This window comes from Pelophylax lessonae (assembly GCF_965119305.1).
Source record: "Pelophylax lessonae genome assembly, chromosome: 5".
NCBI classification, from domain to species: domain Eukaryota; kingdom Metazoa; phylum Chordata; class Amphibia; order Anura; family Ranidae; genus Pelophylax; species Pelophylax lessonae.
The window spans coordinates 406,862,447-406,880,213 of NC_138772.1; the positions used below are offsets into that span (position 1 = coordinate 406,862,447).

The following is a 17,767-nucleotide window of genomic DNA, read 5'->3' on the forward strand; positions in this document are numbered from 1 at the left end:
AAATGCAAAGAAGATAAAAAAAACTATAATTTTTGCTTGCACATGATTGGATGATGGAATTTAGCAGAGCTTTGCCGTATATACTAAGCTCTGGGGAAAATTATCTTGTAAAGTGCAACAGCCTTTTTGCCTTTAGTAAATCAACCCTGTTGCAAGCTGTGCAAACCCCAAAGTCAAACTTCAGACTTAGGATAGCACAGCAACGAATAAAAAAAATGACCCTAGTAAATATCAAACCAATAATAACACATTCTTTAGCAAATATGTTAAAAAGCATAATCAGAACCAAAAGGCAAAATTCCTAAAGTGCAAACTAATTATGTGTAAAGTCCAATAATGTAAGCGATTGGTACAAAGTCTATTAATATGAGGGTAAATATATAAAATTCAAACAGTCCTAGCTCCCCTACCTCCCAACACGTTGTGTTTTTCCCATGAGTACCCAGTTGGTGGTAAACTCCTTCAACCACTTACAGTAAACTAATAAGATGTACAGACAAATCTCTGGTAAATATACCTTGATATACACACTTATGTTAATGTACATTTCCCTGATTAATATGGACTACATTAATTTTTGACATTATGGTTCTGACTGTACACATCAGTGATCATCAGTATATTTGATATATTATGTTATTATAAATTTTATGTTTACAAGTATCATTTTTTAAATTATTGTTGTCAATTTTTTCATATTTGTTTATAGGTCCAGTGGGGATTAGAACTGTCTTTAAAATTTTTACATATTATAAATGAGTTTGATATTTGCACAACAGCTAAGGTAGGATTAAAATTTGTGATAGCACAGAACTAACAACAGCTCAAGACCTTAATGTAAAGATTTCAGCACTTCAAAAATGGCAGCTTTATGCCCCTTCCTGTCCAGACCATTTTATTCATGTTTCAAATGCATATGTTAGGATGACTTCTTGTCAAATATTACTAAAAGAAATTCCTTCATGACTACTACATATACTCTACTTCCACTCATATCATTTTGCATTTTTAGTCTTTTTATTTGCTTTTTTTTTTTTTTTGCAACAGAGCTTTAATTTATTTAACCACTTGCCGACCGCCGCACGACTATCTACGGCGGCGGTCAGCCCCTCACAGGCAAAGTGACGTAGGTCTACGTCGCTCGCCTGTGAGGGTTTAGGGAGCGAGCGCGCGCCGCCGGAGGCGCGCTCCCGCTCCCGCGTGGTCACGGACCCCCCCGCGCGTGTGACCGGCGGACCCGATCGCCGCCGGCCACTCTGCGATTGGCGGGGGAGAGGGAGAAAGTCAGGCAGCTTGTGTAAACAAGCTGCCTGTCATTCTCCTCTCTGTATGAGAGATGATCACATGGATCTACTATGTAGATCCATTGATCACTCTGCATACAGTTGAAGCCACAGCCAATCACAGTTAGAATCACGCCCCTAGGGACACACACAGCCCCTCCCTCTCAAATAAAGTTAACCCCTTCACTACCAGTGTATTTTTACAGTAACAGTGCATATGTATAGCACTGATTACTGTAGAAATGTCACTGGTAACCCCAAAAGTGTCAAAAATGTCAGTCAAGGGTCCGATCTGTCCGCCGCAATGTCGCAGTACCGCAAAAAAAATCGCAGATCGCCGCCATTACGCGTTAAAAAAAAAAACAACAAAAATGACAAAAATCTTTCCCTTTGTTAGTAAACGCAATAACTTTTGCGCAAACCAATCAAAATACGCTTTTTGCGATTTTTTTTACCAAACATAGGTAGCATAAAACAAATTGGCCGAAAATATTAAAAAATTTTGATTTTTACATTTTTTTTGGGGGGAATTTCATATAAAAAAAAGGGAAAAATATTGCTATTTTTGCAAAATTGACGCTCTTTTTTTGTTTATAGCGCGTGATCAAAAAATCGCACAGGTGATCAAATACCGCCAAAAGAAAGCTCTGTTTGTGGGAAAAAAAGGACGCCAAATTCGTTTAGGTACAGCGTCGCACGACCGCGCAATTGTCCGTTAAAGTCACGCAGTGCCGAATCGCAAAATAGCCTCTGGTCGTTTAGCAGCCAAATCCTCCGGGGCTTAAGTTAAAGATTCATATAAAAACACATTGTTTTTTTTTTTTTTTGGGGTGTCATTTAAGAAGTAATAGGGAAAAGTAAAAAAAATATTCCCTGTCGTGAGATACTTTTACAAAAATGAGACACCTCATATATAAAGATTCCCTTTTCAGCTTAGAAGAACTTGGTATGAACCAGATATTTATTTTTCACCTGCTGGTGGCGCTGTGCCCCACTGACCAACAGCATGTGTTTCTAGAAGCCAGCATGTGACTCCCCACAGCTTTTACATATCTCTCATTAGTCCCCACCTGCTATTGACTGTTAAAATGACACTAAACTCTAGATAAAAAAAACAAAATCTATTGAAGTATGTATTCTTAACTTAGAAAAGTACCTTTTATTGAATCTCTCAGTATACTTCTATATTCCAAAGTCCTTCTTTTTTTTTTTTTTTTTTTTGCTGCTGTGATCCAATTTCTTATGCATGCAGAAACACAGCCACCCTCTCTTACATACTCCAGAGATGGGCTAGGGACTTTAGGCTATGGGATTTGCAGGGTGCATAGAGCAGTGCATAAGACTGCAACTAACATGCACTGCTTTTCCAAACAAATGGAAGTGAGGGGAAAAAAAAAGGAGAGTTGCTCATGATGGATGTTAAAAGAGACAGAAAAACAAAGTAAGAAGTACTTTCATGAAACATGGTTACATGCCATTAGGTAGTGAATGCGTATAAATTATTTTTGGAGATATGATTGTTGTTTAGAATCATGTTAAAGGCTTCATATTACCCACTCTTTAGCATTCAATTTCCTTAGCATTAGGTCTGTTGACTTGGCTATTTAGTATTGAGGTCTAAGTGGCTCATGCCCAAACCTTCCCATTCCTGATAGTTCTTAGCTCTGTATTTTGTCCTGCTAGTTGTTCTCTGTTTCTTGTGCTGCCTTGCTAATACCTTTTATATATAGTAGTATATAGTTTGATTTTGCATTTGGTATTGTTTTTTTTATTTGCTCCAGTTTGTCTACATGTGTGTTATTGTTATGTTTCTCATTCTATTATATGAGTAATCTTGCTCTCTATTAGTTTATGCATTGTTTGCTACAGTTCCCTTTTTGCAAAATGTTGCTGAACTTTCTGATGTGTATGTGGTTGATTTACTAAAACTGAAGAGTGCAAAATCTGGTTAAACTGTGCATGGTAGTCAATCAGATTCTAACTTTAGCTTGTTCAATTAAGCTTTGACAAAAAAAAAACAAAACTGGAAGCTGATTGGTTTCTTTGCAGAGCTGCACCCGATTTTGCACTCTCCAGTTTCAGTAAATCGACCCCTATGTTCCTAATTTTCATGTTACTGCATGCAGACTGGTTTAGCTCAATTTAAAATGCTTACGTGGGTTATTAATTAAATTCCAACTTTGTCACTTAAAAAAAAAAAAACCTTTCATCACTCATCAGTAGATTACCTACTAGGACTGCATTTTGTGACTTGAAACTCATGTTTTAATACTATTAACTATGTTTGGTACTCAGTAATGCACACGCTTATTATCATGTTGATTGTGCATCTTATGTGTTTTATTTGTGTATGATCACTTTTTCTTTTTTAATAATTATATATTAAACAAAATAAATAAATAAAGGTACAAACAGGTAGAAAGTTCTGACATATGGTGGCGTTAGGCCATTCTGAATGGGCAAAGATGTGGCCTATCACTATGATGGGCTGCCTCACTGGCCAATAGGAATGCAAAGGAGAAGAAGGGATCAAGGGTGCAAGTTCTGCCACAGCAAGATTGTGTCAGAACTTTGCTGGCTCAAAATAACTCTGCAGTCAGGTACACAGCAATAGATGTATGTTGCTGTAGTTATGTGCAGGCATTTTTTTTATGTATGCTTTTTATACCTAGTTAAAGTTTTATTTTTTCAAGTGACAGAATCTTTTTAAATATATACTGTATGTGAATACTACTTGTAGTTTATTTATACAGGCCTAGATTTGCTGTAGACTGGCTAAAAAGTGTTCATTAAATTCAAATATATCAGATTCTGTCAAAACATGTAAAATTTAGTAGGAGGAACTCAAAGCTGAACTCACCTCATTAATGAAGTCTCCAATATCACCAGGATGTGGAGCAGCAGACCGAACCGGGTACTGAGGCTCTGCGTGAATGGGTCTTTCATCCATGCGCCGTATTCCCACAGGTTTTATTGCGTCTGGTTCTAATGTGTCAGGCTGTTGCAGCTGGCTTAAATCATAATCCTTCAAAATAAAAAAGGGTTGTATTAATATGACAAGTGTGAAATAACAAAACAAAATACCAATGCCCATGCTCTGCTTGAATTACAGAAAACATAAATACTTTTCTAATGAAGCAATTATACACAATTATATCAGGCTTTTATGGAAATTTTACAATATGCTATAATCAGGCTTTTAGTGGATGTTCTGCGATTTTGTTATGAACAACTCACAAATTTGGTATAATGGAATTACTGAAATGCAGTGTTCACGAAGGGTGTCATTTTAGGCGATAAAACACCTTGGAAGTTTCTGCAGCAATCAACACCTCAAGAGAAAGAAAGTTAACTAATTTAGTATGTGTTAAATGAAAAGCCGTATTCATAGTTTTCTTATAAGCTATAGCATTTACTTTTAAACTTGAAAGTGGGCATCTACAGTGAACTAGAGCATGCTTAAGCTGTCATCAGCTTTACTTTAATTAAAATTGGTTTTGATTTAAATGTTACCTCATCCTATTTGTATGAAAATTGCAAGACATATTGCCCATATCTAAAAGGTGCTTTTGTGTAACAACACAAAGCTGTTTATTTGTGCAGTAACTGGTTGTAACAGTTGCTTTCAACAGAGACACTGGAGGAGACTTACTAAAACTGGTGCACACAGAATCTGGTGCTGCCGTGCATAGTAACCAATCAGCTTCTAGGTTTCAACCCTCATTCACACTAAGCACGGCTTTGAAATCGTGCGAGTTCATCTAAACTCACATGATTTCAAAGCCATATTTCGGGCCCAATTTGGGGGGGGGGGGGGGGCATGAAAGACACCTGTGCGAGTTTTTGCATAGATGTCTATTGAAATTGTCCTTAAAGTTGGCAAAAGTAATGAAGGAACTACTTTTGGAAATCAGTGCGGCGTCGCAAAGTCGGCATCACACCGATTGGGACGCTCCTATTGCCAACAATAGACTCCGACTTGACCTGTCAAATGGCATGTCAAATCCCACCGATTTTTAAAATAACAAATATGTTATACTTACCTCCCCTATGCAGTTGGTTTTGCACAGAGCAGCCTGGATCCTCCTCTTCTCAGTCCCCTCTTTGGCCCTCCTGGCCCCTCCCTCCCGTTGAGTTCCCTCAAAGCAAGCAGCTTGCTATGGGGGCACCCGAGCCGAGTCACAGCTCCCTGTGTCCATTCAGACACAGAGCCGTGCCCCACCCCCTCTCTCTCCTGATTGGCTGAATGATTTTGAAAGACAACAGCAGTAGCCAATCGCACCGCGCTACTGTCTCAGCCAATGAGGAGGGGAGTCCCAGGCAGCTTAGACACTCTTGCAACATCACCAGATAAAGATGGGCTCAGGTAAGTATTAGGGGGGGTGAAGGGGGCTGCTGCACACAGATTTTTTTATCTTAATGCATAAAAATGCATTAATGTAAAAAAAAAAAACCTTCTGCCTTTACAATCCCTTTAATTGAACAACCCAAAGTCAGAAGCTGATCAGTTACTATGCAAACTTACAAAACCAAAGATAATATTTGTGCGCTTGCAAAAAATAAACTATAAACCTTAGTTACAAAAAATGAAGTAAAACAAAAACAATAAAAATTCAATTAGATCGAAAAGACAGCAGCATCTAAATCACCAATCCAAGCAGGATGTGTAACAAGCTCCAACCAAACAATAAACAGTGTGCTATCCCTGTGCTAGGTATGTTAATAAAACACATAAGAGACACAATAAAAGTGCATCAAACATATGATGAACTCATCCTAAATTGACATATCTGTGCAATTAAAGTCCATAAAAATGTACAAACACTGCAAAAATAAAAATAAAATCTTATAACAAATATACTGAATATTTAATATTTAAGGTGCAAAAGGGTGCTCAGATTTTCTAAATTTCAATAGTCCCAATTTCTATGCCTTGAAGGAATGGTGATAATGTGCACCACTGAAGAAAGAGTGCTCCCAAAAGGAATCACCACAAGCGATTAAATGAGTTCCTTACCAGCTGCTTTGATCCCACAAGAAGACCATCAGACGCTTTGCTGCACAGCAGCCATATATACCATGATTTTCTAAGCCAAGATAGACTCCATCGAGGCTCCATGAGGCTCATATCCCCAGATGACACTGGTTACGGAGAGATGCGCACATTGGGAAGGGCCTCACACGTGATGTTATTCCCCAAGTTGCCCTGACTGGTTGGACCTGCTGGTTGTTTGTAACCAATGCTATGTAATTCCTTCAAAGATGTAAATGTGAGTTTATCGTTTTATTAAAATGTTGGTAAAAAAAATATACTATGTGGATTTTCCTCTGTACTTTAACTTCCTCTGTGGGATATATCTTTGCTCAGGACATCGTGGAAGCTTTGGATGCAAGATCCTGGTATATATGGCTGCTATGCAGCAAGACATCTGATGGTCTTCTTGTGGGATCAGAGCAGCTGGTAAGAAGCTCATTTAATCGCTTGTGGTCATTCCTTTTGGGAGCACTCTTTCTTCGGTGGTGCACATTGATATTATTACTTCACAGAAAATAAAGAGGGAAGTTTAGAATATCTGAGCACCTTTTTGCACCATATATATATATATATATATAGATATATATATATATATATATATATATATATATATATATATATCTATATATATATATATATATACACAGTCAGATGTGCTTTAACTGCAGACTTTCAGCTTTAATTTGAGGGTATTAACATCCAAATCAGGTGAACAGTGTAGGAATTACAATGGGTTGTATATGTGCCTCCCACTTTTTAAGGGACCAAAAGTAATGGGACAGATTAACAATCATAAATCAAACTTTCACTTTTTAATACTTGGTTACAAATCCTTTGCAGTCAATTACAGCCTGAAGTCTGGAATGCATAGACATCACCAGATGCTGGGTTTCATCCCTGGTGATGCTCTGCCAGGCCTCTACTGCAACTGTCTTCAGTTCCTGCTTGTTCTTGGGGCATTTTCCCTTCAGTTTTGTCTTCAGCAAGTGAAATGCATGCTCAATCGGATTCAGGTCAGGTGATTGACTTGCCCATTGCATAAAATTTCACTTCTTTCCCTTAAAAAACTCTTTGGTTGCTTTCACAGTATGCTTTGGGTCATTGTCCATCTAAACTGTGAAGCGCCGTCCAATGAGTTCTGAAGCATTTGGCTGAATATGAGCAGATAATATTGCCCGAAACACATCAGAATTCATCCTGCTGCTTTTGTCAGCAGTCACATCATCAATAAATGCAAGAGAACCAGTTCCATTGGCAGCCATACATGCCCACGCCATGACACTACCACCATCATGCTTCACTGATAAGGTGATATGCTTTGGATCATGAGCAGTTTCTTTCCTTTTCCATACTCTTCTCTGTGAAGACTTTTTTAGATGTTGTTTGGCAAACTCTAATCTGGCCTTCCTGTTTTTGAGGCTCACCAATGGTTTACATCTTGTGGTGAACCCTCTGTATTCACTGGTGAAGTCTTCTCTTGATTGTTGACTTTGACACACATACACCTACCTCCTGGAGAGTGTTGATCTGGCCAACTGTTGTGAAGGGTGTTTTCTTAACCAGGGAAAGAATTCTTCAGTCATCCACCACAGTTAATATCCGTGGTCTTCCGGGTCTTTTGGTGTTGCTGAGCTCACCGGTGCATTCTTTCTTTTTAAGGATGTTCCGAACAGTTGATTTGGCCACACCTAATGTTTTTGCTATCTCTCTGATGGGTTTGTTTTGTTTTTTCAGCCTAATGATGGCTTGCTTCACTGATAGTGACAGCTCTTTGGATCTCATATTGAGAGTTGACAGCAACAGATTCTAAATGAAAATAGCACACTTGAAATGAGCTCCAGACCTTTTATCTGCTCCTTGTAAATGGGAAAATGAAGGAATAACACACACCTGGCCATGGAACAACTGAGCAGCCAATTGTCCCATTACTTTTGGTCCCTTAAAAAGTGGGAGGCACATATACAAACTGTTGTAATTCCTACACCGTTCCCCTGATTTGGATGTAAATACCATCAAATTAAAGCTGGAAGTCTGCAGTTAAAGCACATCTTGTTTGTTTCATTTCAAATCCATTGTGGTGGTGTATAGAGCCAAAAAGATTAGAATTGTGTCGATGTCCCAATATTTATGGACCTGACTGTATATATATATATATATTTGTTATAATTTATTTTTCCCACAGCATTTGCATATTTTATATGGACTTTAATTGCACAGAAACAGTATCTCACAAAAGTGCGTATACCCCTCACACTTTTGTAAATATTTTATTATATCTTTTCATGTGGCAACTCTGAAAAAATGATAATTTGTTACAATGTAAAGTAGTTGGTGAAAAGCTTGCAAAATTGCTGTCCCCTCAAAATAACTAAACTCATAACCATGAACGTCTAAACTGCTGGCAACAAAAGTGAGTACACCCCTAAGTGAAAATGTGAACATTGGGCCCAAAGTGTCAATATTTTGTGTGGCCACCATTATTTTCCAGCACTGCTCTAACCCTCTTGGGCATGGAGTTCACCAGAGCTTCACAGGTTGCCACTGGAGTCCTCTTCCACTCCTCCATGACGACATCACGGAGCTGGTGGATGTTAGAGACCTTGCCCTCCTCCATCTTCCGTTTGAGGATGCCCCGCAGATACTCAATAGGGCTAGGTCTGGAGACATGCTTGGCTGGTTCATCACCTTTACCCTCATCTTCTTTCACAAGGCAGTGGTCATCTTGGAGGTGTATTTGGGGTCGTTATCATTTTGGAATACTGCCCTACGGCTAAGGTGCAGTCTCTGAAGGGAGGGGATCATGCTCTACTTCAGTTTTACCTTTAATTACACTTTAAGCATTAAAAAAAGGCAAATTGCATTTCTTTACCTGATCTTCCTCTCCTCCACCTTCTTCATCATACTTTAATATGTTATCTCTGACATCATCCTCTGGGTCAATAAGGAGCTGTTTGACTTGCCTCTCCTTGTCTCGGCGTTTCATCCATACCACAAACATTAATACTAGCACTGAAAAATGAAAAATAAAAAAATTATAACGAGTGAAATACAAAATTGCCTGTACATAAAATAACTGCTGATTGCAGTATGTGACTAAGGCACCAGCAGATTCATTAGATTTTCAAGAAGACTAATAGTAATAAGATATTTGGCTTGCACCCATAATGGAATTTTCACCCAATTGTCTCCAAATCTTGCGCTAAACATATCTGATTTCTCTTGCAGACAAATTAAGTCAGGCAATTAGTTTAACTAAGGCCTTTAAATATTAATATGCTTCAACTAGAACAAGTAAATCAATTTGCTTTCAACATCGGTTGTACCAACTGTAAAACAAATCTGTAGAACACAAACAAAAGTCAAGAGACTGTATATCAACTGTGCTGTGGATGTTTTACACAACTAAATGTAACATGATTGTGTGGAGTTAAAGGTGTTTTTCCAATACACTCATATCCCTCACCTGTGGCAAATAAGTACATATCAAACTGGAAGTACAATTGCTGTCTTTTACAGAGTGCTCCCATAAAATTATTTCTACATTAAAAATAGGCCAGTGTCAAAATGCTACCATCAGTGGGGTTGATTTACTAAAGGCAAACAGGCTGTTCAATTGCAAGGGAAGTTGCACTTTGCTAGATAATTTCCCCCAGTTCTTAGTAAATGTGGTGACATTTCACTTTGCAAACAACACCCAATCTTGTGCAAGAAAAATAAAAAAGCAGCATTTTTGCTTGCTCATGATTGGATAATGAAAGTCAGCAGGGCTTCACCTCATTCACTAAGGTCCGGAGGAAACCCTTTGCAAAATGAACAGCCTATTTGTCTTAAGTAAATCAATTGCAATGTCTCTTGTTAGTGCATCCTTATCTGGTCTGTACAGGGTATGTAATACACTGTTTTGTAAAAGTCTGCAATGATTTCATTTAAGAAAACCTTAATTGGCAAATGGTTGCTTTTTTGTTTCTGCTCCTGAGATAGAGCTTAACAATTCATCAGATATACATGGAATTAGCCTTAGCAGTAAAGGGGAACCCATACTGCTACTGTTGTGTAATGACTTGCTACTGTTTTCTAAACATATGTCATTATTTTATAAGGCCTTTAGAATAGCTGTTAGAATACATACAGAACAATAGTATAAATTTATATACAAATACCAATTTAAGATGATATCCTTTTGCAAGAAAAATAAGTTATTTCCAAAATTAAACCTATTGGTAATGTGTAAGGCCCCTTTCACACATGTAGACCAGTTGTCTATTTTTCATCTATCGATGGCTGGAAAAAAGATCAATGCATATCTATGGAAAAACGAATGTAAATGGATAACTATCTCTTTACTTCCATTTCTGTAAACAACCCATGTTTGGAACAGATCAAGGCCTTATTTTATTTCCATTAAAAAAAAATATTGGATGAAAATCGGATCTAAATGGACAAACAGTCAGTTTTTGCATGAAAATTGGCTCTGGGACTCAAGTGGTTAAGGATTCTAGCTGGTAGATGTAAAAAACTGATTCGCATTTTACTGAATTTTTTCACACCCAATATCTCACACCTGGATAACATGGAATGATATTGGATCCTAAGGAATCAAATGTTCTATATATTGTTTATTAATCTTACTGCGTGCCAAATCAATATTATATTTTAAAAAATTAAATTTTGTCATTGGTAGATCGATTGATGTGCAAAAGATAAACTAACAAGTGCATGAAAACACCACAGAGATCTGCAACAAAATTGCAATCTACTGTATGTTCTGAAAATTACAGCATGCATTTTATTTAATTTAATTATGAAATATTTATTGTCCATGAATCCCTACTCTCTTCCTAGTTCCCCTACTTTGCTGGAGAAATCTCTAGCTAACCTTGTATGCAAACAGCATGCAAAAGAAGGTTTAATGTAAATAGAAAATGTATTCTCAGAATAAAATATTAAACAAAGCTCACTTGGTTTGTTGAGTCACAGAACTAAAACAATGCTTTTCCCATAACACATGACAAGCATTAAGAAGATGCCGGATCCATCACCACCTACACAGTAATCTATGGGGTACTAGGGTAAAATGTAGCATTTTATAATTACTTATGTGGTTTGCAGATGGTTGCTTAATCTTCAAGCTTTGCTATGTTTGTCTGTGTGGGAGCTGTAGCAGCAATGTTCATTTCTTTTTTGAGGTGTATGGTAAACGTCATTATAGTGTTGGAAATATGCAACTGAACATTACTCTGACAAAATTTTAGACAGGGCTTGTTCAGACCAGATGTGGTGGGGCTAAGTACAGCCCCAATGCATAGACAAGACAAAATGCCTTGTTTCATTTGCTGTTGGCTCACACCACAGAAACAAGTGTAGTATTCTTTTTTAGCACAGCGATTAGTGATGTGAACCGCCACGTCACAGCCCTGCTGCAGTCAATAGAATTGCATTAAAATTGCAATTTCATAAAGTTCTGTGAAAAAAAAGGAAACATAATGAAAGACTGGGATTGGTGTATTGGCACTGTGTCTCACAGCGCACACCAGCAGGTGTGTGTCCAGTGCAGCTCGCTGTTGTGAACAAGGTCTAACAGTAAGCACAAATCAGAGTTTTTCAAGCAGGCCTCTAGAATACCTAAATTAATTCCAAAATACCATTATTTATTAATCTTGAGAGGATGAGTTTGACTACATCAACATTACTATTTTGAGGCTGAGAAAACTTTTTAAGGGAAAAAAATGAGAGAAGCTTAAATCATTTTCAAAATAATAAATGATCCAGCCCAGCACTACCAGTAGTAGAACTCTACTAATTACTGAAAAGAAGAGAAAGTATATTTCTGAACTTAGGGCATGAACATATTATTGTATGTATGTGAGTATTGAGAAAGCACTCCCTTATCTTCTCTTCTGGGTTCCAACGCTGCCCACTCCTCCTCTTCTCTGAGTGCCCCCTCAGCAAGCTGTGTGCTGGGGGGGGCACCAGTGTGGGTGTGCTCCCGAGCCAGGCCATGTGCATCCATAGACACACGCAGTGCAGCTTGGCCACGCCTCTGATCCCTCCTCACAGGATCTGACTGACAGCAGTAGGAGCCAATGGCAGAAGAGGTAGAGAGAGCAGCACTGCTGCAGACAGGCACAGCATTGAATTGAGAGAGAACCCAGGAGGTAGGTGTTGGGGGAGGACAAATAGTGGGACATTTTTTACCTTAATGCAGGGAATGCATAAAAAATGTTTTGACCTAAAGTGATTGTAAAGGCAGAAGGTTTTTTTTATCTTAATGCATTCTTTGCATTGACCGGCTCTAGCTGCAGGCAATATCGGTAACCTCAGGGGCCGTTTCCGATATATCGGAAAAAGTGCATATCGGCCCCCGATATATCGGCATTGCCGATAATCGGTCGATCCCTAGTTATAATAACCCCTGTAACTTTTTTTTTTTTGCCATCTATGTCCCATTGGGGGGATTTACCTTCACCTCTTGCCCCATAGCCAAAACAGAAAGTGAGAGTAAATCCCTGCAGATTAAGGGAATCCCGTGGGCTCTCCCACTTAATGAGAATTAGTATTCCCATTGGAAGATTTCCCCTCTATTACTGTTTTTGGGGACAATCCAAAATTTGGGATTTCCTTTTACTTTCACTTTAAGTGATAATGGTAAACAGAAAAAATAGAGAGAGCAAATCTCCCTAATGGGGCAGAGGTAGCAATAGTAAGCTAATAGGTGTAGGAGGCTCAGGGCTGTTACAAGAAGGCTGTTGACAGATATCACTGGTCACATCCTACATTTCATGTGGGTGACAACGTTTGGTCGTCTACAAAAAATTTGAAGGTTCATGTTTCACCTGCTAAACTGGGCCAAAAATTTGTAGGAACTTTTCGGATTTCTGCTCAAATTAATCTGGCCACCATTTCAATCTTTTTAGTTAGTAATTTAGTTATACCTAATGATTCATTAAGGAATGCATTTATTTAGGCCCTTTGTATGTATCTGGAGTTTAGCTTTAACCTGTGAAAAACCTAGGTGTCAAAGGTTCAGCATCTCAGAAAACTTACATGTTCACTATTTTATAATGCATTTTTTTTCTTTTAAATGCTAGGATTTTAACTTTAGTAACTATAGTAAAAAAGGAGGATAAGTGCTTGAATTTTTAAAAATAGTTAGGTAATCAGTGTTCTTAATATAAAATGCAGTATGCTTTCTCTTTTACAATGTATTATAAAGAAATCTTACGAACAAACCAAAAAGAAAGAATAGAAAAAGGCCCGGTCTAGCCTCAACTTACATGACACCAAATTAATATTTATGATTTATACTACACTGCTCACCACATGAGGCCAGGCATTGTCGTGTACCAGGAGGAACCCAGGACCCACTGCACCAGTGTATGGTCTGACAATGGGTCCAAATATTTCATCCCAATACCACAGTGTTCCATTGTCAGGGTCATTGTCTAGCCTGTAGAGGTCTGTGCGTCCCTCCATGGATATGCCTCCCCAGACCATCACTGATCCACCACCAAATGGGTCATGCTGAACAATGTTACAGGCAGCATAACTTTCTCCATGGCTTCTTCAGACCTCCCATGTGCTCAGGGTGAACCTGCACTCATCTGTGAAAAGCATAGAGCACCAGTAGTGGACCTGCCAATTCTAGTGTTCAATGGCAAATGACAGTCGAGCTCCACAGTGCCAGGCAGTGAGCACAAGGCCCACTAGAGGACATTGGGCCATCAGGCCACTCTCATGAAGTCTGTTTTTGATTGTTTTGTCAGAGACATTCACACCAGTGGCCTGCTGGAGGTGATTTTGTAGGGCTCTGGCAGTGCTCATCCTGTTCCTCCTTGCATAAAGGAGCAGATACTGGTCCTGCTGATGAGCTAAGGACCTTCTTTGGCCCTGTTCAGCTCTCCTAGCTGCCTGTCTCCTAGAATCTCCTCTATGCACTTAAGACTGTGGTGGGAGACGCAGCAAATCTTCTGGCAATGGCATGTATTGATGTGCCATCCTGGAGGAGTTGGAATTCCTGTGCAACCTCTATAGGGTCCAGGTATCGCCTCATACTACCAGTAGTGACACTATCCCTATCCAAATGTAAAACTAGTGAAAAACAGTCAGAAAAGATGAGTAGGGAAAAAAATTCAGAGGCCTCCACCTGTAAAATCATTCTGTTTTGGAGGTTGTCTCGTTGTTGCCCATCTAGTGCTCTGTTGTTAATTTAATTAACACCAAAGCAGATGAAACTGATTAACAACCTCCTCTGCTACTTAACTGACCAGATCAATATCCCAGGAGTTTAATTGACTTGATGCTATACTCTGAATAAGAAGTGTCCCCTTAGGTTTTTTAAGCAGTGTATCTGACTTGTTGGAGGAAAACTTTATTAAGAAAATACTTAAGCAGATAAGACCTTATGACCCCAGATATTTCTAATTTGTACTGTAATGCATGTGCAATGTGTTTAAAGCCTCTAGCACCACTGATCCTATGTCAGACAGGGTCTGCAAACTGAAGCTTGGGTCAGCTTAAGGCTAGCCATCATTCTCTATGAGCTAGCCTGAGGCAGACCTACCTGACACTCATTACAGGATCAGCAGTGCTAGAGGCTGTAAACGCTCTGCACTTATCTTTCAAAACAACTGAGGAATTGTTGTGGTTGGAAGGTACCTTTTTATATGTTTACAGGGCAGACACAGAAAGCCTGGCACTGCCTAGTTTTTTTCTTAAACACACATGTGGGGGGTTATTTACTAAAACTGCATCATGCAAAAACTAGTGCAGCTCTGCATAAAAACCAATCAGTAACCCAGGTTTTATTGTCAAAGCTGAATTGAACAGGCTGAAGTTAGAAGCTGATTGGCTACTATGCACAGCTGCACCAGTTTCAAGTTTTGGGAGATCCCTTGCACAGTCATAATTTAAGGAACCCAGAAGAGTTCTCACATTGCACTGTGCTCGCTTTTACCTATCAGACAGTTAATTTTTTATGTTCAATTTAGTAACTACTTTTCTAATTGAATGTCGGTTTAAATAGTATCAGATTACAACTTACTATTCTGTAACTTCCATGTTTTTATATTATATTTATCCCACTGTATTTGACATTTTATCAAGCACCAGTAAGTATATTGTATTTGTTAACTACCGCTGAGACATTGCTTTAAAATGTACTGCAGTTCTCTATCCCAACTCTATTTTAAAATTGCACCTGGTTACAGTGAGTGCATTAAATCTCTGCAAGTTTAGGGCTGAAACTGCGGCCTGCGGTCCACTGCTAACCCTTGGAGCTCCTAGGTTTCTACATTGTGGTTACAAGTTGAGTCCCATCATATGTAACATCATAGGGGTTCCAATTGTGATCTCCTGTGGCCTCCTGCCTAGCACCACTAGGGTCGTAAGTTTGAATCCCAACCACCGTACTACCTGCCTGGAATTTGCATGTTCTCCCTGTGCCTGTGTGGGTTTCCTCCGGGTACTCCAGTTTCCTCCCACACTCCAAAGACATGCTGGTAAGTTAATTAGCTTCTGTCTAAATTGGCCCCAGTATGTGTATGTATAAATGTGAGTTAGGGACCTTAGATTGTAAACTCCTTGAGGGCAGAAACTGATGTCAATGTACAGTATAGTGTATATATGTGTGTGTACATGTGTAAAGTGTGGCGTAAATTGAAAGCGCTATATAAGTACCTGTAATAAAATAAATAAAAAATAAAAACACACACAAATACTCTCTCCCAATTAAACTTCAGATCTCAATGAAGACACTGGTCACCTTAAGCATAAGGCCTCATGCATACAGGACATTTTACCAACTTTCCTAGAAGCCTTTCCTCCTGGCAGCAGTGTTTTCACAGAAAAATACGCTTGATGCTTGTAAAAGCGTGTAACACCTTTAAACATGTTTGCAGCAATCAAGCACTTGGGCTTTAATTCATTTTATTGACCAGAATAATCATTTATTTTGGTCTTTAAAATGAATTAACGCTCAAGTGCTAAACACATATTTAGACACAATAAGACTCGTTTAGAAGCGCCAAGTAATTTCTCTGCTGCTCCTGGATGCACTGGCCATGAGGTTTTTTTTTCCTGCCTCTAAATGCCCCTGCCTCTAACTCCTTTAAAATCCTATAAGTGCATTGGAAACATAGGCTAACATGCAGAGCATTTGGAGGCAGGGAAACAACACACAAGATGCCCCTAGGAGCAGTTGAAAATAATGTACAGAGTGTATAAGGCCTTAGGGTGATTGGCAAGGCCTGAAAGATATTCTTCATTATTTTTGTGATTGCATATCCAATAGCCAATTTCCTTTTTTTGTCTTAGTGCTACACTGACAAACTATGCAAAATATGTTTACCTGTGTGTCATAAGGAAACATTGAAGGCTCATTCCCACCACTGCTACTTTCTCAATGCGAGCCCAATGCAGTAAAACGCCCAAATGCATTGTGTTCAATAGACTCAGTTCATACCAATGTTAAAGAGCTAATGTATTATCAATGCAATCAATGCATTAAAAAATGAACCTCAATGTAAAGGAATATTCAAAAAACATGTCATTGCACATGAACTCAAGTGTATTTAATGTGTCAACGCATGCTAAATGCAAGGGAAGTGGCGTGAATCCAAAAAAAAAAAAAAAAAGTTATAATAAAATCACACTTTTATGATGAAGATCTGGGGCTTATCTAATTCTCACTGTTTCTTGTTAATTAAAACTTAGTATTTAAAAAATAAATAATAATATGTTGCAAAGAGTAGATATTCCATATGTATTTGGTGTAAAGTACACACAAACACACTCCACACACACAGACTGTATTATTATTCTCCCAGTGAGCTTTCACATAGCCTTCAATACTCCATTTAGTAGCTAGTTTATTTTTTTTCTGTAGATTTTAAATGTTGCTGGATTATAACTAATCTCTTTCAAATAGTGCCCCTCAGAAATCTTTTGCTGCTATCCAATAGGAAGTGTACTTACTGAGCAAAATGATGATACACAGTAGAATTGCAATGATTGCTCCTGTTCCAAGGCCAGGTCCAATAATCGGGGCAACTCCACTACAATACCCATTCATGTCACAAGCACAGACTTTCACACGCAAGTACGAAGTGTTTGACATGGAAGGATTTCCTGAATCTGTGATCTGTATGGGGATGTTATAGATGCCATCGTCAAGAGATCCAATTTTCAGACTGAGCTGTGCATGGTCACCTGGTCGTAAAAAAAAAAATGTTGATATTAACTGCTAATACATTCGATTAAATAAAAATACCCTTTCACCTATATCAAAGACCAGCTAGTGGAGTTGATCAACTATTTAGATATACCAAGGAGCAAGTATCTGTTCACCTAAAGCTTAACCTGTGGCAAGCTGAGAACATTCATGTTCTCTATCTGCTGTAACTTAAAGCTGGCCATGCATGGATTGAAATTCAGTCATTAGGAATATCAATCC

The 17,767-nt window shown here is 38.5% G+C and overlaps 1 protein-coding gene across 1 annotated transcript in view; it reads right to left on the reverse strand.

Annotated features, from left to right (window-relative positions):
* The window catches only part of CDH2 (cadherin 2), a 399,869-nt gene that overhangs the window by 17,514 nt on the left and 364,588 nt on the right, over positions 1 to 17,767 (reverse strand). The window contains exons 13-15 of the mRNA XM_082259211.1: positions 17,290 to 17,523; positions 9,188 to 9,327; positions 4,144 to 4,308 (exon numbers count right to left, since the gene is read on the reverse strand). Coding sequence (XP_082115337.1) covers positions 4,144 to 4,308; positions 9,188 to 9,327; positions 17,290 to 17,523 — 539 coding nt within the window. The remainder of the gene's footprint in view (positions 1 to 4,143; positions 4,309 to 9,187; positions 9,328 to 17,289; positions 17,524 to 17,767) is intronic.